The sequence below is a fragment of the Mastomys coucha genome, unplaced genomic scaffold (genome assembly GCF_008632895.1).
Source record: "Mastomys coucha isolate ucsf_1 unplaced genomic scaffold, UCSF_Mcou_1 pScaffold12, whole genome shotgun sequence".
NCBI lineage: Eukaryota > Metazoa > Chordata > Mammalia > Rodentia > Muridae > Mastomys > Mastomys coucha.
In genome coordinates this window covers 13,237,920-13,265,280 of record NW_022196894.1, presented here as the reverse complement: position 1 = coordinate 13,265,280, position 27,361 = coordinate 13,237,920, and the positions used below count along the sequence as shown (strand labels likewise).

The following is a 27,361-nucleotide window of genomic DNA, read 5'->3' as shown; positions in this document are numbered from 1 at the left end:
CCCCCCCCCCCCGAGACTGCATATTTCCATTCATTCTCCTGGCCCTCTGGGCTTCTCTCCTGTCCCCTGCCCCATACCTAACCCTGATCCCCTTTTCTTCTCTCCCACCCACATCCTTCTATCCCTCTGCCTCCCCTGATTATTTTCTTCCCTATTCTAAGTGGGATTGAAGCCTTCTCTCTTGAGCCTTTCTGCTTGTTACACTTCACAGTCTGTGGGTTTGTATCCTAGGTATTCTGTACTTTTTGATGAATATCATCCACATATATACCATGCATGTACTTTGGGATCTGAGTTACCTCACTCAGGATGGTATTTTCTAGTTCTATCCATTTGCCTGCAAAATTCATGATGTCCTTGTTTTTAATAGCTGAATAATATTCTATTGTGTAAATGAACCACATTTTCTGTATCTATTCTTCTGTTGCGGGACATCTGGGTTGTTTCCAGCTTCTGACTATCACAAATAAGGCTACAGTAAACATAGTGGAGCACGTATCCTTGTGGTACAGTGTGTATATTTGGGTATATATACCCAAGTGTGGTATAGCTCTGTCTTCAGGTAGAACTATTTCCAATTTTCTGAGAAACTGTCAAATTGATTTCCAGAGTGGTTGAACCAGCTTGTAGTCCCACTAGCAATGGAGGACTGTTCCTCTTTATCCACATCCTCTCCAGCATCTGCTGTCACTTGAGTTTTTGAACTTCTCCATTCTGATTGGTATAAGGTGGAATCTCAGGGTTGTTTTGATTTTTGATTTGTTTGCATTTCCCTGAGGACTAAAAACTTTGAATATTTCTTTAAGTGTTTTTAGGGCCATTAGAGATTCTTCTGTTGTAAATTATCTGTTCAGCTCAGTAACCCATTTCTTAACTGGGTTATTTGGGGGTTTTTTGGAGGTTAACTTCTTGAATTCTTTATATGTTTTGGATATTAGGCCTCTATCAGATGTAGGACTAGTGAAGTTTTTTTTTTTTTTCCAGATCTGTGGGTTACTAATTTGTCCTATTGACTGTGTCCTTTGCCTTAGAGACACTTTTCAGTTTCATGAGGTCCAATTTATCAACTGTTGATCTGAGCCATTGGTATTCTGTTCAGGAAATTTTTCCCTGTGCCAGTGAGTTTGAGGCTCTTTCCCAGTTTCTCTTCTATTAGACTTAGTGTATTTGGTTTTATGTTGAGGTCATTGATCCACTTGGACTTGAGATTTGTGCAAGATGATAAATATGGGTCTGTTTTCATTCTTCTACATACAGACAGCTAGTTATCCCAGCACCATTTATTGCAGATGCTTTCTTTTTTCCACTGTACTGTTTTGGTTTCTTTGTCAAAGATCAAGTGTCTGTAGGTGTGTGTGTTTATTTCTGGGTCTTCAGTTCTATTCCATTGATCAACCTGTCTGTCTCTGTACCAATACCATGGGGTCTTTATCGCTATTGCTTTGTGGTCAGCTTGAGGTCAGGGATGATGATTCCCCTAGAAGAGCTATTATAGTTGAGAATTGTTTTGTCTATCCTAGATTTTTTGTTTTTCCATATGAAGTTGAAAATAGTTTTTCCCATGTCTGTGAAGAATTATGTTAGACTTTTGATGGGGATTGCATTGAGTCTGCTTTTGGTAAGATGTCCATTTTCACTATGATAATATGCCAAACCATGAGCATAGGAGATTTCTCCATCTTCTGAGGTTTTCTTTGATTTCTTTCTTCAGGGTTTTGAAGTTCTTGTCATACAGATCTTTTACTTCCTTGGTAAGAGCAACACCAAGATATTTTATATTATTTGTGGCTATTGTGAAGGGTGTCATTTCCCTAATTTCTTCCTCAGCCAGCATATCATTTGGATAAGGGAATGCTATTGATTTGCTTGAGTTAATTTTATATCCCACCAATTTGCTGAACTTTTTTATCAGTTGTAGAAGTTCTCTGGTAGAATTTTGGGGGTTGTTTATGTATATTATCATATTATCTGCAAATAGTGATATCGTGACTTTTTCTCTGCTAATTTGTATCCCTTGATCTCCTTTTGTTGTTGTCTAATTGCTCTAGCTAGAACTTCAAGTAATATGTTGAATGATAGGGAGAGAGTGGGCAACCTTGTCTGTCCCTGATTTTAGTGGGATTGCTTCTACTATCTCTCCATTGAATTTCATGTTGGCTGTTAGTTTGCTATGTATTGCTTTTATTATGGTTAAGTATGTGCCATGAATTCCTGATCTCTCCAAGACCTTTTAACATGAAGAGGTATTATATTTTGTTGAAGGGTTTCTCAGCATCTAATAAGATGATCATGTAATTTTTTTCCTTGAGATTATATAGTAGATTATATTTATGGATTTTCATATATTGAACCATCCCTCCATTCCTGGGATAAAGCCTACTTGATCATGGTAAATAATGGTTTTGATATGTTGTTCTTGGATTGGGTTTGCAAGAATTTTATTGTGTATTTTTTGCATCAATATTCATAAGAGAAATTTGTCTGAAGTTCTTTCTTTGTTGGGTCTTTGTGTGGTTTAGGTATCTGAGTAACTGTGGCTTCATAGAATGAACTAGGTAGTGTTCCTTCTATTTCTTTTTTGTGGAATAGTTTGAGGAGTATTGATAGTAGCTCTTCTTTGAAGGACTTGTAGAATTCTGCACTAAAACCATCTGGTCCTGAGAATTTTGGTTGGGAGGTTTTTAACGATATTTCTATTTCCTTAGGGGTTATGGGACTGCTTAAATAGTTTACCTGGTTTTGATTTAACTTTGATATGTGGTATCTGTCTAGAAAATCATCTATTTCATCTAGATTTTCCAGTTTTGTTAAGTATAGGCTTTTGTTGTAGATGCTAATAATTTTTTTTAAATTTCTTGAGTTTCTGTTGTTACGTCTCCCTCTTCATTTCTGGTTTTGTTAATTTGGATACTGTCCCTGTGCCCTTTAATTAGTTTGGCTAAGGGTTTATCTATCTTGATGATATTCCCAAAGAGTCAGCTCTTAATTTTGTTGATTCTTTGTATCATTCTCTTTCTTTCTAACTGATTTCAGCACTGTGTTTGACTATTTCTTACTGTGTATTCCTCTTGGGTGTGTTTTCTCCTTTCTGTTCTAGAACTCTCAAGTGTGCTGTTAAGTTGCTTGTATGGGATCTCTCCAATTTCTTTATGAAGGTAATTAGTGCTATGTATTTTACTCTTAACACTGCTTTCATTGTTTTCTGTAAGTTTGTGCATGTTGTGTCTTCATTTTCATTGAGGTCTATAAAGTCTTTGATTTCTTTCTTTATTTCTTCCCTGACCAAGTTATTATTGAGCAGAGTGTTGTTCAGTTTCCATGAATGTGGGCTTTCTGTTGTTTTTGTTGTTGTGGAAGTCCAACCTTAGTGGTGATCTGATAGAATGCACAGATTATTTCAGTCTCCTTGTGTCTGTTGAGTCATGTTTTGTGTCTAATTATGTAATCAGTTTTGGAGAAGGTTCTATGGGGTGCTGAGAACATATATTCCCTTGTTTGGGGGTGAAATATTCTATAGAAATCTGCTAAATCCATTTGGTTCATAACTTCTGTTAGTTTCACTGTGTCTCTGTTTAGGTTCTATTTCAATGACCTGTCCATTGGTAAGAGTGGGTTGTTGAAGTCTCCCACTATTAATGTGTGAGGTTCAATGTGTGCTTTGAGCTTTAGTAAAGTTTCTTTTATGAATGTAGATGCCCTTGCATTTGGGGCATAGATGTTCAAAACTGACTTCTTCTTGGTAGATTTTTTCTTTGATGAATGTAAAGTGTCCTTCCCCATCTCATTTGATAACTTTTGGTTGAAAGTCAATTTCAATGGTAACTCGTGCTTGTTTCTTGAGACCATTTCTTGGAAAACTTTTTTTCCAGCCCTTTACTCTGAGATAGTGTGTGTCTTTCTCACTGAGGTGTGTTTCTTGTGTGCAGAAAAATGCTGGATCCTGTGTAGGTATCCAGTCTGTTAGCCTCTGCCTTTTTATTGGGGGAGTTGAATCCATTGATGTTGAGAGATATTAAAGACAGCTGTTTGTTAGTTACTGTTTATTTTTCTTGCTGGAGCTGGTGTTATATGTCTCTCTCTCTCTCTCTCTCTCTCTCTCTCTCTCTCTCTCTCTCTCTCTGTGTGTGTGTGTGTGTGTGTGTGTGTGTGTGTGTGTGTGAGACTCTCCTTTTGGGGGATTATCATGAGATGTTTAATTTCTCATGTTTTCTGGGTACAATTACCCTCCTTGTGTTGGAATTTTCCTTCAGTATCCTCTGTATGGCTGGATTCATAGAAAGATATTGTTTAAATTTGGTTTTCTCATGGAATACTTTGGTTTCTCCATCTATGGTGATTGAGAGTTTTGTTGGGTATAGTAGCTTGGGCTGGCATTTGTATTGTCATAGGATCTTGATGACATCTGTCCAGTATCTTCTGGCTTTTAGAGTCTCTGTTGAGAAGTCTGATATAATTCTTATAGGTCTGCCTTTATAGGTTACTTGGCCTTTTTTCCTAATAACTTTTAATATACTTTCTTTGTTCTTTGCATTTGGTGTCTTGATTATTATATGACAAGAGGGTTTTCTTTTATGGTCCAATCTATTTGATGTTCTGTAGGCATCTTGTACATTTATGGCTATCTCTTTCTTTAGGTTAGGGAAGGTTTCTTCTATGATTTTGCTGAAGATGTTTTCTGGCCTTTTGAGCTGGGATTCTTTACCCTTTCCTATTACTATTATTCTTAGGTTTGATCTTTTCATTGTATTGTAAACTTCCTAGACATTTTGGATTAAGAGCTTTTTACACTTTGTATTTTCTTTGACCAACATGTCAATTTTTTCTGTGGTATCTTCTATGCCTGAGATTCTTTCTTCTATCTCTTGTATTCTGTTGGTGATGCTTGCATCTGTAGCTCCTGATCTCTTTGCTACATTGTCCATCTCCATGGTTGCCTCCCTTTGTGTTTTCTTTATTGTTTCAATTTCCATTGTTAGTTCTTGGACTGTTTTCTTCAATTCCTTCACCTGCTTGATTGTATTTTCCTGTATTTCTTTAAGGGATTTATTTGTTTCTTCTTTAAGGACCTCTACCTGTTTGCCTGTGTTTTCCTGTATTTCTTAAAGGGAATTCTTTATATCCTCCTTAAAGACCTCTATAATCTTCATGAGATGGGATTGTAGGTCCTTATCTTGCTTTTCAGCTGTGTTAGGGTAGCCAGGGCTTGCTGTGGTGGGAGAACTTGGTTCTGATGGTGCCAAATTCATTGGGTTCTGTCAATAATGATATTGTGCTCGCCACTGGCCATCTGGTTCTCTCTGGTGTTAACTGTCCTGTGTGTCTCTAATTGAAACAGGTTTTCTTGGAGACAGGTAGTGCTCTGTGACCTGAGTTAGGGCTGCTTTCTTTAGAGGCAAGCAGTGTTGTCTCTGGTTAGGGTGGGCCTCCTGTGACTCTGGCTAGAGCAGGGCTCCTGTGCCCCTGGTTACTGCAGACCTCCTGTGCCCTTGGTTATTGTGGACCTCCTTGGAGGCTTGTGGGCTGTAGAGTTTGGGCATGTATAGGTCCACCAGTCTGGTCTGGGTGAGGAAGTGAGCCCGAATGAACCTCCTGGGAAGCACACAGGCTATAGCGTTTGAAAGAGTATTGGCCAGGCTGCTGATCTGGTCTGGGTGGAGAAGTGGGCAGGAAGGAAAGTGGAGCTCAGGGGTAGGTCCTAAGTCACCTGGGCTGTGTTTGTATCTCAGTTGACATGGGTGGCTGGGAGAAATTCTCTCCTTTGTCCGTGGTCACTGCAGATCTCCTGGGAAGCACACAGGCTGCAGTATTTGGGTGGGTATCTCCCAGGCTGTTGATCTGGCCTAGTGTAGAAGTGGGCAGGATGGAAGGTATAATTTGGATGGTTGCGGGGTAGGTCACATATCAACTGAGCTCTATGAGTATCCCAACTGGCTTGGCTATTTGGGCAGAATTCTCACCTGTGTCCTTGGTTACTGTGTACTTCCTTAGAAGCATGCAGGCTCAGTGTTTGGGTGGGTATCCCTCCAATTTTTAATAGCGAGTACAAGCCTCATGTTGTATGCCATCTGTAGCAGTAAATATTTAAAGTCCACTCTATGCTCCCACTATGTATGTGCATGCCTCTGCACCCTCTAAGAACCCTGGATTCAAGAATGAAAGACATGCACACATGACCTTTATATTTTAATATGCCTTAACTAGCTCAATGACTGGGCCACTCCTGAACCTCTACATGGCTAACACACTCCCCTCCGATATTCTTTTTTTTTTTTTTTGGTGGGGGGGGTGGTGGTTCGAGACAGGGTTTCTCTGTGTAGCCCTGGCTGTCCTGGAACTCACTCTGTAGACCAGGCTGGCCTTGAACTAAGAAATCCACCTGCCTCTGCTTCCCAAGTGCTAGGATCAAAGGCGTGCGCCACCACCGCCCAGCTCGGTATCTTATTACGTTCTAAAGTCTATACTTTATCTCTGCTACCCCAGATGCATTCAGGGGAGTGGGCCTTGGAGCCACTCATTGCGTCCTCTTCCTTCTGCCCTGGTGATTCTCCTTCTCACTTTTCTGCAGTTCGTCTCCAGGAACCCTCAATGTCCAGTCCCTGTCCCCTTGACCAGCCATTGGCCGCTGGCTCTTTATTGACCAGTCAAAAAAACAACTATTGGCAGGGACCTGAATCAGACGTGTAAATTCCCATGTAAGCACAAATAAAATCCCTAAAACATCCAGAAACACACAAACAAACAAAACAAAAACTAAGTGAAACCATGCCAAGATCTGCTTACAGCTGTGAAGACCTATTTAGGCCGTGCCAGTGTTTAAAAAAAAAAAAAAAAAAAAAAAAAAAAAAAAAAAAAAAAAAAAAAAAAAAAAAAAGATGGCAGAGGGCTGATTCCTTTTTTAAGACTCTTGCATCAAAATGGATAACTTTGCTGATAATTATTACCTGTAGACAAAATGAAATGTGTTGAATTATCTTTCAGATCTTATTTGTCTTCATCTCCAGAGCATCTTGTGAAGATATTACAGACATGGGTACAGTGTTATCCTCTTTATTAGGGACCATGAGAGAATGGGAGGCAGTCAGGCTGTATCCCTGGTTATTGTAGACCTCCTAGGAGGCAGGCAGGCTGCAGGGGAAGGGAGGTTGTCAGGCCATTGATGTGGCCTGGGTCAGGAAGCAGATCAGAAGGTATAGATTTTTTTTTTAAGTATGAATATTTCTCCCTGTCACTTCTAACTAGCTTTTCTCTGAAGTATATTTTGTTAATATTAGAATAGCTATGCCTACTTGTTTCTTAGTTCCATTTGCTGGGAATACCTTTTTCCATCCTTTTATTTTAAGGTTGTGTCTTATCTGGGAAGTAACAAAAAGATGAGCCCTGTTTTCTAATCCAATCTGTTAGTCTGGGTCTTTTTATTGAGGAATCTGGACCATTAATATTCAGAATAATTGCTAAATAATGTGTATTAATTCCTGTTTTGCTGATTTTGCTGTTTCACAGCCCTCTTTCGATTACTTGACCGGGCACTATTTCTGCCCTGGGGTATGTTCATTCTTCTCTTCAGATGGATAAATTCCTTCTAGTAGCCTCTGTTTTATAGTCTTACTAATAGTCATAATTTCTTTTAATCTGTTTTTTTTCATGCAGAGTTTTTATTTAGTTTTATTTATCACAGGGGAAGTAGCTTCACCCTACTTCCAGTTATCTCTCTCTCTGCTTTGTGGTGAGGTTGCTTTCTTCTCTGGTGTCCACGTTGTGAAGAGCTCTTTACCATATGGAGTCATAAGCTAAAATAAACTGTAAGACTTCATTTTCAGTGTCAGTTCAACTTTGGTTTTAAGGATTTTCATCCTCTGTTTACTCTATTTTGTTCATCTTTGTCATTGTCTTTTTTTCATTTGTTTGACTATAGCTGTAATCATTCTTCTGAATTCCTTGAAAGTTCTGTCATACCATTTTCAACAGGAATCATTATTATGGGATTTAAATTTGAGGGAGGACACATGTTTTTTTATTTTTTTTTTGGTTGTTGTTGCTGTTGTTTTTGTTGTTTTTATTTACATGTTAAGATGTACACATCTGGAATTAGTGTGTTGGTTGAGTTTTCTTTTCACCTTCTTTTATTGGAGGTATTTATAATGTTTGGTCTGGGCAAATTTATGATAAAATTGGGGTGTCAGTTTCTTCTATTTGTCTAGTACTTGGGGGGCCACATTGTTGTTATCTTCCAATTCTCTCTTCAACAGCTACAGCCTGATGAATATAACACAATGAGCTTATATTCCACTGGCAGTATAGACGGGTCCTAGGTCTCAAGACTGGATAGGGCACCAGGAGGGTTACAGCCAGGCAGCTGGCAGAGCTCTGAAAAGCCTTGAAAGGGGGAGATAGCCTAGATCTTCTAGCCTCCCTTGTAAGAGTAGGCTGAGAACTTATGAGTCCCAAAAGAGAAAGAGATGAACATCTCTGGTAAGCAGTCATAGACCTATCAGGATGGAGGGGATCTGTGAGTGTAGGTAGCCTACTTATGTCTATATACCAAATGAGCAGGTTGAAGGGTACCTGTTGTGGAAGGTTCTGGCTTCTAGTCAGTCTCAAAGGGAGGCAAAGGGGCAGGAAGAAGTCATTGTCCATGGTAAACAGCTTAGGAGTCACCAGAATGGGACATAACTTTGAAGAGAAGCTCAGAATCTCCATGTTCTACCAGCAGCAATATGGGGTATTTAAAAATTTGTATTCTCTGGCTTCTTCCCCCAACACTATGATTTGATAGACTTAGTCGGAGTCAGAAACCTGCATATTTTCAAAGCACCCTAGTATATGATGCAGCTACACTTGGTAGGAAAATGATGCCTTTGATGATAGTTCTTTATTATATTGAGGTTTTAGACTGGTAAACCTAATTTTTAAATGTTCTTTTAAAAATCTTAATTACAGGAGTTGGTGAGAGTGCTCAGTGAGTAAAGGCACTTGCCTGATGACCTAAGTTTGATCCCCAGGACCCATGTGGTACAAAGAGAGAACTGAATACTACAAATTGCCTTCTGACCTCCATACTCACATGCACATACAGTAAATAAATAAATGTAATGAAATATTTAAAAATAAAAATCTTGCTGCTTCCAGAAACAGGAGATCTGTGGAAGCCTGACCCTGCAGCATCACATGCTGGAGCCGATTCAGCGGATTCCTCGCTATGAGATGCTCCTGAAGGACTACCTGAAGAAGTTGTCTCCTGAGTCCCCAGACTGGAATGATGCAAAAAGTAAATCTTTTATTCTCCCTCAGCAACAGCATAATGATAATAGCCAAGCTGCCCCTTGGTTCCAGAGATGTGTCTTACAACTGCTTTAGTCAACAGTCAGAAAATCATCTCACTGGAAATTGTTATCAGCACCTTAACTGAGCACTCCACTTGACGTCAGGATCACACCCTTTTAAAGAAATGCAAATCGTGGTTCCCATTCTGGATTCATGTTATCACCAACTGTGAAACCTAAAACTGTAGGCTTAGAAATCTTTGGAGTAGTAATATAAATAATAATATATAATAATATAATATGTAATGATAATACAATAAACCTTCTCATAGGAAGAACAAGAGTATTTGGAACCATGGTGCTGCTGTCTACCAAGAGAGCTAAGAAGACATTTACTATGTAAATATAATTTATTGGCCTTACTCCCTAACATATGTAAGACATGAGGAGCTTTATTATCTAGTGATATTTTCCTCAAAAAAAGGAAAAAAAGAAAAACCCTGGCAGTGGTGATGCATGCCTTTAATCCCAGCACTCAGGAGTCAGAGACAGGCTGATCTCTAAGTTCAAAGCCACCCTGGTCTGTGGAATGAGGTCCAAGACAGCAAGGGCTACACAGAGAAACTCTGTCTCAAACAAAATAAAAACAAAAACAAAGAGCACAACTTTATTTCAATTGTATTTTTTGTCTTAATTATTTCATTAGATTAGGATGAAAGTTTTTTTTAAGACTAATGAGTTTCATTAATTCTTTAGTTTCTCATGCACTTTTAAATTTTTTATAATATTAGAGATTGAGCCCAGAGATTTGTTTATCACATTCTAATATGTACATGGTATATCAAATGTGGTTGCTTTAAATCTCAACACTAAAGAGGCAGGGGCAGGTGGATCTCTGTGAGTTCCAAGCCAGCTAGGGATAAATAGTGAGACTCTGTCTTAAAAAAGAAAAGGAAAAAAAAGTTGTACCTCCAAGCCTCTAATATAGTTTTTTTTAAAACCTTTCAAAAATTAGAAATGAGTAAAAAATTAAGAAATAGTCATGGTTTAATGTTTGACAAATACTAATAATGCTAATTTAGTCTTGAAACTATTCTTCTCCCTACATGTTCCTGACCTCTCTTAGAAACTGATGTTATTCTGAGATGAAGATCATAGGCCCAAGACATCTTGGACACAGACCATTTCCCACCATCCCAATGACTCAGTGACCACAGAAAACTCTCTCACTTTTTTCCCTTTTGATCTTTCCCTGGCCACTTCCTGGGAACTCAGCTGAGCTTCTGGTGAATCAGAAGTAGGTCTTCCAGCTCTCTGCAAACTTCTCTCACTCACCCCAGCCTCTGCCACTTTGTGTTCCCTCATCCTGGATATGACACACAGAGAACTGCCTGTGCCCACAGAGTCCTGGCACTGGTATAGATGCTGTCTTTTTCTTTTTAAGTAACCTTATCCTCTTACCCTGCCTTAGGAAGATTCATGTTTAGAAAGACAAATGGATCTGCAGAACCCATAATGTAAATTAACTAGGTCACAGGACATGTAACACATCACCTGCTCAGGGTATCCAGAATATGAAGACTGAAGTTCTTTGAATGGGTGCCCTGATCCTCAAATCCTAAGGAATGTTATGATCATAAAAAGATAAGGAGCTATAAGAATATGTTCTGGCAGGGTTTGGGGAAGGGGATGTCTGCACAGATCCATGCCAAGGCATCCCTTCCCCCTGAGGGACCAGTCACACAAGGGTATAGTATAGGATAGAGTTTATTCAGGGATGGTGAGGGGAGTTAAGAGAGTAGTAGAGGCAGAGAAAGGCAGAGAGAAGGAGAGAATAGAGAAGTAGAGGCCAGCCATGGCCATGTGGAGAGAGGGGGAAGGAGATGGGGAGAGAGAGGAAGTAAGGGGGCAAGAAGCAAGAGAGAGGCAAGAGTACAAGAGAGGAGGGTACAAGCACACCCTTTTATAGTGGGCCAGGCCTACCTGGCTGTTGCCAGGTAACTGTGGGAGTGGAGTTCAGACAGAATACCAACACCCTCCCCACTCACTCACTCTCCTTAATATTAAATGCATCGACTCAACACAACAAAACCACAAAGAGATGTGCAGCTGATTTTACAGCACTAGCTCCACAGACTGGAAACACTTTCAAACAAAAACAAAAATAATGTTAATTGTCTAGTTTTGAAATACTGGCATTATCGCTCCTAAGATATTGTTAGAGATCCCACAGAAATACTGGGTAAAGTGGAAAACATAGCTTGGAAGTGGCATGTCAGTTTTACCCATATTTCCTTTGTAAAGGCTCACTCCAGTGCAGCCATGCTGCAGCCAACCATGCTGCGGCCAGCCTGGTGGACTTTCTGCACACTGTCTTCAGAATCTTTCTGCTCATCTTCTTTCCTTTGCAGTTTTGTTCTTGGTTTCCTTATCTGGTTCCAAAAGTTCGGAGGGTTAGTTCTTCAGATTGCTTTTAACAATCAGGAATATCCATCCAGATGAGTGTGTTTTTCTGTTCCTCTGTGGGTTGTCATCTGCCTCCCTAGCTTTCAAGCTCCAGAAGCAGAGAATTCACTTGAGTGAAACCAGGCTTATTCTCAGTAGGACTGTGAATGGGGTCATCCTCAGCCATCCTCCCTGGGGTACAGACCAGCCCTTCAGGAAGGGACAATTCTTACAGAAAAAGATAAAGTAGTCTTTGCATGGAGCTGCCAAGCTGCAGCAACCAGGGAAGCCAAGCACATGATTCAAATCCTGTTCAGCACTGCTTCAATATTCAGTATTCTGTATCTAAAGATTCATTCTTGCCCTAAGTTACAGATATGAGGTGTTGCATAGCTCTGTCTGGCTTGCTTTGTTAAGGAAATCCTAGAACGTGGACTTTTAGAGTCTTGAAAGTATAAGATGAAGCACTAAAAGTATGTTCCACTCAGCAATATAACAACACAGAAAACATGGGCCTAAAGGATTGGGGCTGCCTTGTCATGACTTAGGACTGGGAAATGCTCCCAAGGGGTGGCCAACCCAGGACTATGCCCCTACTGTTCTTCACCATCAGCTCCTGGAGCTCCACACTCCACTCCTCCCTTCCCTTTCCATCCCATGACCTGTTCCAGCAAAACAACCCCCAGACTCTCTTTATCTGACTCAGGCTATTATGCAAAGAAAGCTGTGCTTGTTTAGTAGGCAAAATGAAGCATCAGAAGTTTGAGCCATGTGATCTGGGATTCATTTCTATGTGGAACAAGCCAAGTCATATCACTTCCATCCTAAGTCAAAAATGAAAGAACTCTCCAACTGGTAGACAGTAGATCCTCAGGAGATACTTTCCAAAATGTTCTGGAAACTCCTTTAATTGCTATTAATACCAAACTTTATATAAATATAAATTATATAAATATAGTAATATTTTTCCCTACATATCACTATGAAAATGTTTAATTTATAAATTTGAGATTAATGATATTAATAGAATAATTTTAACTGTGTGCTCTAATAAAACTTATTTTAAACTTATGAATTATTTTTCTGGAAATCCCTATGTACTATTTTTGACCCACAACAAATTGACTGATGCTACAGAACTGCTGTTAATATGAAATTACCCCTGGCAAATTTCCTTGAATTTGGTTAATATACGTTATAAATGCAAATCTACTTCTAAATCCTGTTATATAGTACATGTACCTGTGAGTCTAATCATCATTTATATCATTTTGCAGGTAAATATCCTGCAAGCTTAGATAAGCCATGAACAAATGACTTAGGAAACTATGTGCCAGACTACAGTGGAAGCTGCCGTGACCTCCATTGTTTTTTGTCTATTTATTTTACTCTAGTAGCACAGGAAGGACAAACATTTATTTACTTTTCTTTTTCCATTTAGAGTCACTTGAAATTATATCTACAGCAGCAAGCCATTCTAATAGTGCAATAAGAAAAATGGTAAGTGGCTTTTCAAGATCTAGGAACCTTCTGGCTAGACAATAGTTGATAATATGGCCTCTCACTATTATAGATTTTAACCAAAATGAACAGATGCAGGTGAGAAGAAAAGAATATTTACCAACAGTCTTAGGATTCTGTAACAGCACTCTCAATATCTATTAAATTACACAGATTTTAGCTAAATTTAAGTTACCTTCTTATGTTTGATCTTGCTGTATTTTGTTCTAATTTCCCAGGAGAACCTGAAGAAACTTTTAGAAATTTATGAGATGTTGGGAGAAGAAGAGGATATTGTAAATCCTTCAAATGAACTAATAAAAGAAGGACAGATCCTCAAACTAGCAGCTCGGAACACATCAGCACAAGAGCGCTACCTCTTCTTAGTGAGTTCTATGGTATTGGCAGACTGCATACCAGCCATTCGCTAGAATTTCTGTACATATCATGGAGATGTGACATACTTGCTTACTTCTGGAATAGCTACACCCAGCCTGCTTTGGTCAACATTGTCAGCATTCTCTGTGAGAGAATATCTTCAGAACTGTAAAAAGTATGCCTTCACTCTGTGAGCTAATCAGCTGCAACAGTTGATGCTGAAGCCTTTCATGACGTACACAATACACTTTCTGAAATCCTCCTTTGCTTGATTTTGGTTTTTGTCTTTCCTTATGTCCTTATAGTCAAATGAGTACTTCTATTTTATGTTGCCACTGTTTCCAGACAGTCACCAGCCTACAGTATCTGTAGAGGATGTGTGTGTCCCACAGTCCTCAACACAGTCCACTCCTGCCCCATCCTTAATTTCTGAAAATGGCAGTTCATCTAGGACTTACCTCAAACAGGGACACACATGGACAAAACCCTTTTATCAGTTTTTATCCACATTACCTTTATTTTTTGTTATTAAAATAAATTCTGATTCTATACCTAAAACAGATGAAACAGACCAAAGCAGTGGCTAGCACATAATAAACTAGCATTGACTAGTAACTCAGCAAATGTTACCCATTTTGACTATTGAGATAACTTTGTAAAAAGAGCCTGTCTAGTGACTTGCCCCCCTGATTCCTAGCATTCATTTCACCATTTATAATGAGTTGTCGTCAGGGCCTGAGAAATTCTAGAAGATTATTTCCATCTTTCTTTGAAAGAAAATGCTAGGAATTATCATCTGAGAAATTTTTCATATCCAACAGTGTTTTTAAATTTTTTGTTACATATATTGATTTGTGAGTGTTGGTGTGTTAGTGTGCATATGAGTGTGTGTGTGTTTAAGTGTGTTTGTGAGTGAGTAGGAGGTTAAATGTTGGGGTGGTGACCATATGTGGCTGTGTGAGTGTATGTGTGAGTGAGTGGAGGGGCGTGTTGTGTGGGATATGGCAGTGTATGTGGGGGATGAGTGTGTGTTAGAGAGTGAATGGGTGAGGGTGAATGGAGGATGGGGTGCACGTGTTTGCATGTATGTGTATGTCTGGACCATGCTATGTGTAGAGGTCAGAGAAAATCTTACAGGAATAATTTCTTTCCTTCTACCATGTGTATTCTGGAGACTGAGCTCAGGCTGTCAGGTTCGGAGTCTGATGTCTTTACCTGCTGAGCCTTCTCAGCAGATGCACATAGTAGCATGTAGCTACCCTGCCTGAGTTCGTGGAATGGGCTGTGCTATCAGCCCCCACCTAGCTTCCTGGTTACATAGCATATGAATGGAGAGAAAAAGTCATATGCTCTTAACAAAAAAAAAAAGTGATATTTCTGTTCAGTTATATTAGTCAAACTTTGTTTTCTTTAATTTCCCTGTTTATTAATTCATAGTCTGTTTCTCTACAGTTCAACAACATGTTGCTATATTGTGTGCCCAGATTCAGCTTGGTTGGCTCAAAATTCACAGTTCGAACCAGAGTTGGCATTGATGGAATGAAAATTGTGGAGACTCACAATGAAGAATATCCACACACTTTCCAGGTATCTGGGAAAGAAAGAACCCTGGAGCTGCAGGCCAGGTGAGAGAGCCAATCTTGCCATAGCTTCCTGAAAACATCAGAATAAGTCATAAATGGTCTTGTGGTGGTGGTGGTGGTGGTGGTGGTGGTGGTGGTCGTGGTGGTGGTGGTGGTGACAAGTGAATACCCTAAAACCTCTGAAAATCTGACTAAGTGGAAAGTGGAGCTCATTGAGAGCTCATCATGTCTTTCCTCTGATCCCTGTATTGCCTAGGACAGAGGCGTACAGTAGGCACCATTCAAGTGTCTGGAGAGTGGCAAAACACTTAGGGAATGAGGCTGCTGCAATTTAATCTTGAGACCTGAAGGATAATGTTGCCTCTATTCAGATGGTCATGTGATTTTTGCATAGGAATCTATTTATGTTATATATTACATTTATTGGCTTGTGTATATTGGAACCATCCCTGTAGTTCTAGGATAAAACCAAACTGAGCATAGTGGACGATCTTGAGATAAGCCTACATTGAGGCTACTTGTATCTATATTCATTAGAAATATCAATCTGTACTTTGGTTTTTATTTCATCTTTACTTCTTTTTCCTTTGTTTTGTGGTTTTTGTTATTGTTTTTTTTTTGTTTTGTTTTGTTTGGGGGTGAGGTTTTTTGTTTGTTTGTTTGTTTGTTTAGAGTGATATGGCTTCATTGAACAAGTTTCAAAGCGATCCTTCAGTTATTGTTATTGTTTTATATAATTTTAAAATGTAGTTCTCTGAAAGTCTGGTAGAATTCTACTATAAATCCACCTGGGCCTAGGCTTTGTTTTTAATTAGAAGATTATTACTATTACTACTACTACTACTACTACTACTACTACTACTACTACTACTACTATAATAATAATTATTACTATTATCATCATCATCTATTATATTACTGTTCCGATCTCTTCTTTTCTTGTAGATCTATTTAGATTTTTACTTCTTTTTGGTTTAACTTTGGTATTTGATGAATCTAGAAATTCATTCATTTCCTTCAAATTTTCCAACTTAATGGAAAACAGGATTTTAAAGTATTTCCTTATCTGAATTATTTTGGTCTATTACACTATTGCAATATTTCCATATTCTTTTCTGATTCTCTTCTCTTTATTTCTTTTAGTACAAAGGGTCTTTGATCTTTTATATCTTCTCTAAAAACAAGCGCTTAGAATCAATATTCTTTGTATTATTTTCTCTGTTTCTATTTCACTAATATTGCTTTGATTTTCATTATTTCTTGCTATCTACTGAGTTTGGGGTTATTTTTATTCTTCCAAATTCTTTGAGTTGCATCAATGAATCATTTATTTGTAATTTTTTAATGTATGATTGGAGACTTCCTTGTTTGAGATGTATTTATGTGAGACCCAGAAGCTTCATTTTCATTTTCATTTAGTTCCAGGGATCAATTGATTGTGATTAAGCTGCTGCTGAACTCTGAGTGCCCCCACCCCAGCCTGAATGTTACAGATCTTTTAAGCTTGAAAACCACAAACATCTATGCCAAGTTACAGTCGCATGTTTCTACCAATCAGGATTTAGGGATGAGGGACTTCCTTAGGAACATGTCTTTGTGGTACACTTAACCTGTTCACATTGGTTGGGTTATTCAACTATGGCAGGGTGACTTGCCTGGCATTCATGTCTCAACTTGCCAGTCAGGGTATCAATTACCCAGGGAGGTCTTGGGAACTTAAATTTTATTTGACCCCTATATGTCTTCAGTTTGGTTCCTTCTTACATTTCTTGGTTTCTTCTTTGATCTATTAATCATTTAGTAGTAAGGTTTTTTTTATTTCCATTAGTTTATATACTTTTTAGAGTTTTTAATGGCTGCTGATTTTAAGTTTTATTGCATGATGGTCAAATTTGGGATACATGCAGTTATTTTTTTTCTATATTTGTTAAGGTGTATTTTGTATTCTAGCATGTGGTCTATTTTAAAGAAGCTCCCATATGCTGCTGAATAGACTATGTATTCTTTGATGTTTAGTTGGAATATTGTGTAGATACCTCTTAGGTCCATTTGAAGTAAGATAACATTTGATCCTGAGGTTTCTCTGTCCAGATGATGTGTGTATTGGAGAAAGTGGAGTGTTGAGATCGACTACTATTATTGGGTTTATCTACTAGTAGGTTCTTTATGGCATTGAGTACACCAGAAATTGGCATAATATATTTAATATTTTAATATCACAATTAATGATGAATTGTCCCCTTGACTCGAATAAAGTACCCTTCTTTGACTCTTCTGATTAATTTTAGTTTAAATCTATTTGTCAAATATTGGGTTGACAACACCTGCTTAATTCAAGATTTCATTTGCTTGGAATACTTTTTTTCATTTTAAGGTGGTGCCTATCTTTAAAGCTAGATTGGTTCTTTATAAACAACAGAAAAATGGACTTTGTTTCTTAACACACTCAGCTAACCTAGTCTTTTGGTTGGATAGTTGAGACCATGGCTGTTTAGAATTAGTACTGAAAGATATGTGTGGCTCTTCTCTGCAGGTAGCCCCCCCTTGGAATCTCCCCATTCTGACACTTCAAGTCTCTGCAAGGCTGTGTGCTTCCTCCCCCAGGGGAAGCCAGTCAAGGCAGCCCAGCTAGGAAAACATTTACCATGTACAGCAGCAGCTTTTCTGACGGACCCTGCACCTGTTGTTTGGGACCCACATTAAGACCAAGCTGCACATCTGCTACATGTGTGCAGGGACAAAGATAATTATAATCTTCTCTGAGATTAGACATTAGTGGTTTTTTATTGTCATATTTTTAAAGTATAATATTATCTTTGATCTTCTATTATGTCAAACACAGAATCATCTGGTAGATACAACTAGACAGTGGTTTTTAAGTCATGGTTTGCCGTCAAATCGTAAGGGTATCAAAATGAGAATCAAATGTATGAGTAGCAAAGTTAGATAGCAGTCTGATTCTGTATTACGAGGAACTAGAAACTCTTTAATTACTTCCAAAGTACTCCTGCATTCTCTATGAATCCAGAGTGACATTAAAATCATGCTTTCGTTCACAAGTTGTAACTCTTAGTGATCTCTTCACTCATTTTAGCTTTGTTTTCTTTTAGTTCTGAGCAAGACAAAGAAGAATGGATCAAGGTACCTCTTTTATTTTATTTTTGGTTTTTGGACCTCCATGCGTAAGAAATATATACACTGGGGCCTGGAGAGATAACTGGGTTTAGTTTCCAGTACTTACATGGTAGCTCGAAACCATCCATCACTCCAGTTCCAAGGGTGCAGTGTCTTCTCACCTCTATGGACACCAGGCATACATGTGTTGTAAAATACATATGCCAGGCAAAACAGTCATAAAATACCTTTTTAAAAAGGGAATATATACATATTTAGATTTTTTAATATATAGTATAAGAACAAGTTCATTTAACTTTAAAGATGATCCTCATTATAGTTATTTATGTGATAAACATATCTATTAATGTGTATATGATACTGTAATGTATGTTTTCTATTTAATTTGCATTCAGGCCCTTCAAGAGAGTATTGATGCTTTTCACCAAAGGCATGAAACCTTCAGAAATGCAATTGCAAAGGAGAATGACATTCCTCTAGAAGTTTCTGTAAGTTATTTCTTAAGTTCACATTAAGATCTTTCATTTCTTGTGTCAAAAGCACATTTTCAAAAGTGCTATCTAATCATTTCATTAACAAACCTTTTCCCATGCAACCCCAAAATAGGTTGTTAAGAAATAATGTCATTCTCTCTTAAGTGTCTAGAAGTGCTTTGAAATTTTTACTTCCTTCCCTAGATCTTGAGATCAGAACATGGTTTGAACAACATTGATAATGTGCTATTAAAAAGAATGATAAGCTTGGCAGTGGTGGCTCCCGCCTTTAATCCCAGTACTTGGGAGGCAAAGGCAGGCAGATCTCTGTGAGTTAAGGCCAGCCTGGTCTACAGAGTGAATTCCAATACAGCCAGGAAACCCTGTCTCAAAAATAAATAAATAATAACAATAACAAGGAATAATTTTTATTCTATTAAAAGTTATCCTGTCTTTCCCACTTAGACTGCTGAGCTAGGAAAACGAGCCCCAAGATGGATACGTGATAATGAAGTGACCATGTGTATGAAGTGCAAAGAATCCTTCAATGCACTGACCAGAAGGCGGCATCACTGCCGGGCATGTGGACATGTAAGTGAGGCTTCTTCATTGTCACAGGTGTTAGGAATGGTATATAAGGGAAATAAGATCATCAGCCTCAAAACAGAAAAAGCATTAACAATCACTTAGTTAGGAAGTGTGTTTTGCAGCTAACTATATCCAAAGTACTATGCTGTCCCATAAAGAAAAAGAATATGGTCAACAAAATAACTCCTGGCTTCATGGAGATTACATTGTGAAGAAGAAAATAGGTAAGAATTCAAATATTCATGGAATAAGAAAGAACCAGAAAGTTGAATTGGAGAGTATTAGTAATGGAAGAATTCAGACAAAATTTAATTAGACAAAAGAAGACCTATGTGAGGGAGTAACATTTGCTTAGATGTCTAAATGGAAGAATGTCCTCGTCCTAACAGGGGAATCAAGAGGAGCTTTGCACACCTCCCTGCAGTAGAACAGTCCTTATCCATGAGCAATATTGCTAGGAAATCCTGTGGCTGTGCATGATAATTTAAAAAAAAAAACAATAAAAAATGTGACAGGGATGTAGTTAGAATGTTAATAATCAAAGAAGCCAGTGTGTTTGAAAAGGCAAGCGATGGAAACTGCAGCGCAGGTGAAAGTTCCAGCCTTTGCAGGGGAGGGCAAAGGCCTCTCTGTGAGCAGAAGGGAGAAAGACAGGTCCAAATAGGGTAAGTGAACTGGATGGGATTTCACTGTGTGAGCATGTTAGTACTGAGAAATGGGGGTGTTTAAGGTCAGTGTTATATTTTCATTAAATTGGACAGAACGGTCAGCTGAAAGTAAAGGAGAAATGGATGTGTATGTGAGAGGAGAGAAAGCAGAGAGAAAGTGAAAGTTGCACTGACATGGGTGGACTCATTACCCTTTGGAAATTTCTAGTTAGAAATCCAGACAGACACCAGGCAGCTTTACAGTGACTTTTTTTTCCATAGCAGAATTCAGCAATGCAGGCCAGAGAAGGTAGAGGACAGGGTTCATGAAGAATAAGTGTAATAAAAACACGAGGGAGAATTGTAGATGCCTGCCTTAGGTAAATAAAAGTCATGACAAAATATTGGAAACAAAGATTTCTGTAGTTCAATGCCTCATAGTAATGGACAGCTGGGAACAAGTTAGAAAAGTAAGGCATATTGGGAAATGAAGAACAGGTATTCCAGGTTGACAATGTGTCTGGTGATAATACATTTTTATTCAGTGGTTAACCCTAAGAACAAAAAGCTAGATCAGACTGCCTAAGAATAACACGAGCAGCAGATACCTTAAATGTCTGAGTCAATAAGGAAATCACATGAGTGCTAAAACACCAGGCACTGGAGTGAGCTTTGTTCTACAACATTAGGTCACGGATGCTGTCACCTCGAGCTTTCTCAATGCCTACTGCTGAGAGCTACTGGGGCCTTGATAGGCCTGGGATGATAAGCAGAAATCCTGGGGCAGAAATTGAGGCACAATGGGATTAATTCTGTCTCTGAGATGAGGATGGGTAAGCAGACCTAGTAATGTCCCAGCTGCCTTCTCTGGTGACATGGCATCCTATCAGACAGCATAAAGTCTTAACTTGTTCTCCTTTATACTTAAAGTTTCCTGCATTTATTTCCCTGGCACTGAGATTAAATGTAGTGAGGCCATTTGTAATCAAAATTAAAAAATAAAAAAACAACTATCTCAGAATAAACTGTTTAAATTGATCTTTGGGTTTGTTTAAAATGATTTCTGGTACTGGCATACTTGAACTTTGGTCAACAGATAAAAAGTGTTTGTATATAGATTATCAAATATGATGATATGATTTGAAAATATATTAGTTGAATTGAGTTTACAGATACATGTATGTCTACCACTTAACCTCCAAAGTAATTCTGTTGTAATCGTCAGAAAACTGTGGTACATATCAAGATTGGGTAGAAATTGAGCCTAAGGCTTTGAACGCCAAGTCTGTGTTCTACCACTGAACCACACCCTTAGCCTTGACCATTGTTTTTTTCTGTATTTCAAGTACTATGAACCTACTCCAGATTGTTTACTTAAAAGCTCATACATTTTTAAATGAACTTTATCTACTGTAAGTATGAGGGAAAAGTACTTTCCTAAGCAAGAAAATAATTACTTAAACATAAAAAAAATTCAAGACAATGGCAGTAATTAGAAAGACACCATTTAGTCATATGCATTTGCACTGTGCTCATCGACTCGTTGACATTCTGTAGCTGTTGTGTGAGATGAACAAAACATTCCATAACAATCTCTTGTAGAGCTTTATAGGAGATGGGCAAGTAATACTTCATCTTCACCCTGTCTCAAAAAACAAAAAACAAAAAACAAAAAAAACAAAAACTTCACTGTCGTCAGGCTCTGTTCTAAACACAGAAGGAGGATGGGAACATGAGACTTCTTGAGAGGTGGAAGAAGAAGGAAGTATGGCGTTTTGGGGATGTAGGAAGTCAGTGCCATCGAAGATAGGCCAATCAAATATAATATATTAATATTAATATATAATATAACTAATAATTTTTTTCCTTAGCCAGAAACAAAGGAAAGACTGAAGAATTGTTTTTTGGTTATTTGCTTTGGTTTGGCTTTTTGTTGGTTTGTTTGGTTTGATATTTTTTAGGCAAGGTCTCACTGTCTAGCCCTTGCTAACCTAGAACGCTCTACTCTCTGTAGACTGTACTGACCTTGAACTCACAGAGATCTTCCTGCCTCTGCCTCTACTCAGTATGTACTGGGACTAAAAGCACGTACCACCATGCATAGCTTTAGACCAAAGGATTCTTTAGTATAAGAGGAACATACCAAACTCATAAGACTTCTAGCCTAGACTTGGAAATAGGTTCTTGTAGAATGTTAGGTAAAGCCTAAGGGTGTGGAAAGGACCACTCAGGCTCTGAGAGAACAAATGTGAGTGCTAATAACTTATACTTAAAAAAAGATTGAAGACCTTTAGAAATTAAAGTCAACAGGACATAATATGCTGCATCTATAAAGGTAGGTAAGTAGTCATCAGAAATTATCTGCTGTTATATTGGCTGTACTATTTCCTCTGAGATGTAGAACCAGGAGAAGAGATGGATGGTATGGTACATCCAGTACAAAGGAGCTTTATAGAGGTCAAAGCGATGCTCAGATTGTCACAGACATTATTCAAATACTCTGATGTATTCAATATCTTTTGAAATGTTCTTAGGCTAAAAAAAACATAACTTTTATATTTAACCTTCTCTTTTATGTATAAATGAATATTTCCTAAATCTAAGTGTCTTAATTATTCCTACTCCTAATTATTCATTTGAATATCCTTTTAAAAATTAAAGGTGGTTTGTTGGAAATGTTCTGACTACAAAGCTCAGCTTGAGTATGATGGTGGAAGATTGAACAAAGTGTGTAAAGACTGTTATCAGATAATAAGTGGACTCACGGACAGTGAAGAAAAGAAAAGAAGGGGCATTTTAGAGGTAAAAATAGTTAACTCTTCATATATTCTTAGATGATAAACTCTCTTAGTCATAAGGATGCAAATAATGTGTCTTACTTGTTTTTGCATTTTCGTTCAGGATACTGTGAGCAGGAGACATACTAGTATTTTAGTTTGTTGATGTACAAATTATTGCTTGGTTTGTTTGGGTTTTTTTATAGGAAAGTTTTCGATTTCATCACATTAATGTTGAAAACACCACATGAAAAATTTTCAAATTTAGATAAAGTCCTATTTTCTTTCCTAAAACAGTAATTCAGCTTACTATGTAAAGAGAGCCGGGTTTTATAGTTATGTAATAGCCAGGGAGAAGAGTTTCATGAGTGCATCCCTGTCAAAACACATCTCAAGCAAGTTTGGCATAATTTAGAGTTAGTTCAGGCTCTGCCAAGGAACTTGAAGATAGTTTGTACCAGAAATTGACTTACATTGAAAGCCATGTGTTGACAAAATAAGGTAATTTGTGTAAGGCCTTGTGGTAGTAGGTCAAGATCACCTACAAATAGTATAACATTTTTTTGCATCCAGAGTCATAAATGTACTTAGTTTATTAATAATGTTGAAAAAATCAATAATTGTGTACTGAACAGTTACAAGCAAATATACAAAAGTTATTTGTTAGCTGAGGAAAGGCTCTTAAACTTCAATATCCATTTGAGGTTAAATTATAAGCCCACAAATCAAAATTGTAAAATTCTCTTTGGATGTAGATATACCTTCAGTCACAGCCCAGATGAGGCTTTCATGGTAGCAGAAATGGGGAGATAGTCCCCACTGGACTCCAGAGCCACAACCTCAAGGCTTTCGTAGAGACAGCTGATCGGTATATCAGAGTGCAATGAGGATGACACTGGCGTTCGTAAAGAGAGGATTTAGGCCGCATAGATAAAGTAAAACACCTCTAGTTTTTTGGAAAACCTTATGCTTGTGGGAAAATCATGAATTTGATTAATTCATGTAATCACATAAAAAATATAGCATCTGTAAGTAGAAAATAAGCATGTCCATGCACACATAGAGCATGTCTGAGCCTTACCCTGTGCCAACGAGTATCCTACGCACTCTAGAGCAGTAGTCAAGCTTCTTGTAAGCAGACTGATTGAAACATTTTTTATAGGCCCAAAGGCCAAAACAAGATTTTACAGAGGTATTTTAAGAGAAAAAACATTTTTATTGACAAAACTTAAAGTATTTAACTCGATGTATTTGTAAATTTTTTCCACTTTTTGTACTGTTTATGTATGTGTCTACATGTTCTCGCCTTCTTGCCTGGTGTGGGCACACGTTTTGAGGTATATGGGCACGTGTGTGTTTGTGCATAGTTAGGCCCAATGACTGATATGAGAAGTTATCCTCAGCTGCTCTTCCACCATACTCATTGTGGCAGGGCCTCTCAAACAAACGCAGAACTCATCACTATGATATGGCTAGTCTTGGTGGCCAGCCTGCTCCTAAGAGTCCTCTATCTCTGCCTTCCAAGACTGGAATCATGGGCAGGTCACCATGCCTACTGTGCATCTATGTGGGTTTGTGGGACTGGAAGCCCTGTCTTCATATATGGCAGGGCAAGCACTCAACTGCTAAGCCACCCTTTGAGCCTTTACGATTATTTTTGTCCTTTCAAACAGTTGTGCCACTGTTCAAAAAAAAAATCTATTAGATATTTTCTTTATTTACATTTCAAATTTTATCCCTTTTCTACATTTCCCCTCCAAAAACTCCCCTCTCCAATCCCCCTTCCCCCTGCTCACTAACCCATCCACTCCCACTTCCCTGTCCTGGCATTCCCCAACACTGGGGCATCGAGCCTTCACAAAACCAAGGGCCTCTCCTCTCATTGATGTCCCACATGGCCATTCTCTGCTACATATGCAGCTGAAGCCATGGGTCCCTCCATGTGTACTTTTTGGTTGGTGGTTTAGTCCCTGGAAGCTTTGGGATTACTGGTTTGTTCATATTGTTGTTCCTCCTATGGGGCTGCAAATCCCTTCAGCTCCCAGAGTCCTTTCTCTGGCTCCTCCTTGGGGACATTGTGCTCAGTCCAATGGATAGCTGTGAGCATCCACTTCTGTATTTGTTAGGCACTGGCAGAGCCTCTTAGGAGACAGCTATATCAGGCTCTATCAGCAAACACTTGTTGGCATCCACAATAGTGTCTGGGTTTGGTAACTGTAAATGGGATGGATCCCCAGGTGGGACAGTCACTGGATGGCCTTTCCTTCAGTTTCTGCTCCAATCTTTGTCTCTGTATCTCCCATGGGTATTTTGATCCCCCTTCTAAGAAAGACTGATGTATCCACACTGTGGTCTTCCTTCTTCTTGAGCTTCATGTGATCTGTGAATTGTATCTTGGGTACTTTCTGGGCTAATATTCACTTATCAGTGAGTGCATACCATGTGTGTTCTTTTGTGATTGGGTTACCTCACTCAGGATGATGTTTTCTATTTCTATCCATTTGACTAAGAACTGCATGATTTCATTGTCTTTAATAGCTGAGTAGTACTCCATTGTGTAAATGGACCACATATTCTGTATCCATTCCTCTGTTGAAGGACATCTGGGTTGTTTCCAGTTTCTGGCTATTATAAAGAAGGCTGCTATGAACACAGTGGGGCATGTGTCCTTATTACATGATGGAGCATCTTCTGGGTATATGCCCAAGAGTGGTATAGCTGAGTCCTCATGTAATACTATGCCTAATATTCTGAGGAACCACCAGACTGATGTCCAGAGTGGTTGTACCAGCTTCCAATCCCACCAGCAATGAAGGAGTATTCCTCTTTCTCCACATCTTCACCAGCATCTACTGTCACCTGAGTTTTGATCATAGCCATTCTGACTGGTGTGAGGTGGAATCTCAGGAAATGTTTTGATTTGCATTTCCCTAATGACTAAGGATGTTAAACATTTCTTTAGGTGCTTCTCAGCCATTTGATATTCCTCAGTTGAGAATTCTTTGTTTAGCTCTGTACCCCATATTTAATAGGATTATTTGATGCTCTGAAGTCTAACTTTTTTTAACTTTTATTGCATTATGATGAGAAAAGTTACATGATTTCTATTTATCTGAATTTGTTAACATTTAAAAACATATTTTAAGTAAATAGAATTAAAATCATATTCTTGTTTCCCTTTTGTACACTAACTCCTCCCAGAGATAACACCTTCAATACAAATAATATCTTTTTTGTCATATTCCTTAATATTTATAAAATATTATAACAATAAAATGAGTATTATAAAAGTTGTTTGATATAAAACAACAATCAATTTAACAGTCTTATATAGATGCTTGTCTACAGCAATTCTGAAAATACATATGTTTTTCTCAATATAAATTTTAAACAACTCCAAACATATTAACTGTACATTTCAAAATAATACATCACTATTAGTATTTTCTTAGATGAACATAAATATATAAAGTCTTTTTGTTCGTTTGTTTTTTACTTAGTAGAGTTTAAAATCTTGGCTCTTACTTTGGTACAAGCACAAAATAAGAACAATTTTTAGACATTGGATTTCATTGTAATAAGGCTGTACTTCAATGACCCCCACATCACCAAAGGATTTTACCTCCATCGTAGCTAAGCTGAGAGTTGACAGTTCTGCTGAGCCAAGGAATGAATTGTAGGCACGATTTTTGTATACAGACTTCCTGCTATGGTCAAAGCTATTTGACTTGAGTGAGTGACTTTATTGTCAGCCTACAGAGAACAGATTACATTCATTTAAGAAATGGTGTGTGTATTAAGATGGTCTATCCATAAAGTCATTCACCAACTGTTTCAATGAACAATGGTTCTGCTTTGAGGATGGCACAGACATTAGGTGAGGGTAAGAATTTGGTTCATTAGCTGTGATAATTTGGAAAAGCATTCATTTCAGATAAAGAATAACTTATGAAGTCCTCCTCTTCAAACTTGATACAAGAATTACAAACGTCAAGCAAAGCATTCAGTCTCACTCTTTGTTGTTCTCTTACAAGCCACCTCCCAAGTTAGTTGTCTATGTCTCCCTTGGGTGTATAAATACTTTTTAAATATATAAACTGTTCTGAAAATGATAGTATAGTATAAAAACATGAAGTAGACAATACTACTAATAGAGAGGCTGAGATAGGAGAAGCAAGATTTCAAGACCCTTATGTTGGACACAGCAAGACACTGTCATGAACAAACAAGCTGAGTGTATATGGATTGTACAATATTGGACCTATTTCTACAATTACCAAATTAGAGAGACCATTGGATGACAATCAACAAATTTGTAATTCCTCATATTTTGAGATTTCAATTGATTAGGATATATTGGTAATATTAATTTTCATATTAAGATAATAAGAAAAAGTAATTTTTACTTCCTATTGTTTTTGCTGATAGAGGTGGAATTAGATTTGTGCAGATTTGTTGAAAGATTACTTTCTTGCTTTTTCTGGGGTGTAGTTTCGCTCCTTATGTAGAAGTTTTCCATCTATTATCCTTTGTAGGGCTGGATTTGTGGAAAGATATTGTGTAAATTTTGTTTTG

At 38.0% G+C, this 27,361-nt stretch overlaps 1 protein-coding gene across 8 annotated transcripts in view; it reads left to right on the top strand.

The window, feature by feature from the left end:
• Fgd4 (FYVE, RhoGEF and PH domain containing 4) overlaps positions 1–27,361 on the top strand; it is a 175,418-nt gene that overhangs the window by 129,960 nt on the left and 18,097 nt on the right. For all 8 annotated transcript variants that reach the window (XM_031363214.1, XM_031363219.1, XM_031363221.1 and 5 more), the window contains exons 8-15: positions 9,127–9,265; positions 13,147–13,205; positions 13,445–13,591; positions 15,036–15,208; positions 18,277–18,307; positions 18,697–18,789; positions 19,240–19,365; positions 22,671–22,811. In XM_031363214.1, coding sequence (XP_031219074.1) covers positions 9,127–9,265; positions 13,147–13,205; positions 13,445–13,591; positions 15,036–15,208; positions 18,277–18,307; positions 18,697–18,789; positions 19,240–19,365; positions 22,671–22,811 — 909 coding nt within the window. The remainder of the gene's footprint in view (positions 1–9,126; positions 9,266–13,146; positions 13,206–13,444; positions 13,592–15,035; positions 15,209–18,276; positions 18,308–18,696; positions 18,790–19,239; positions 19,366–22,670; positions 22,812–27,361) is intronic.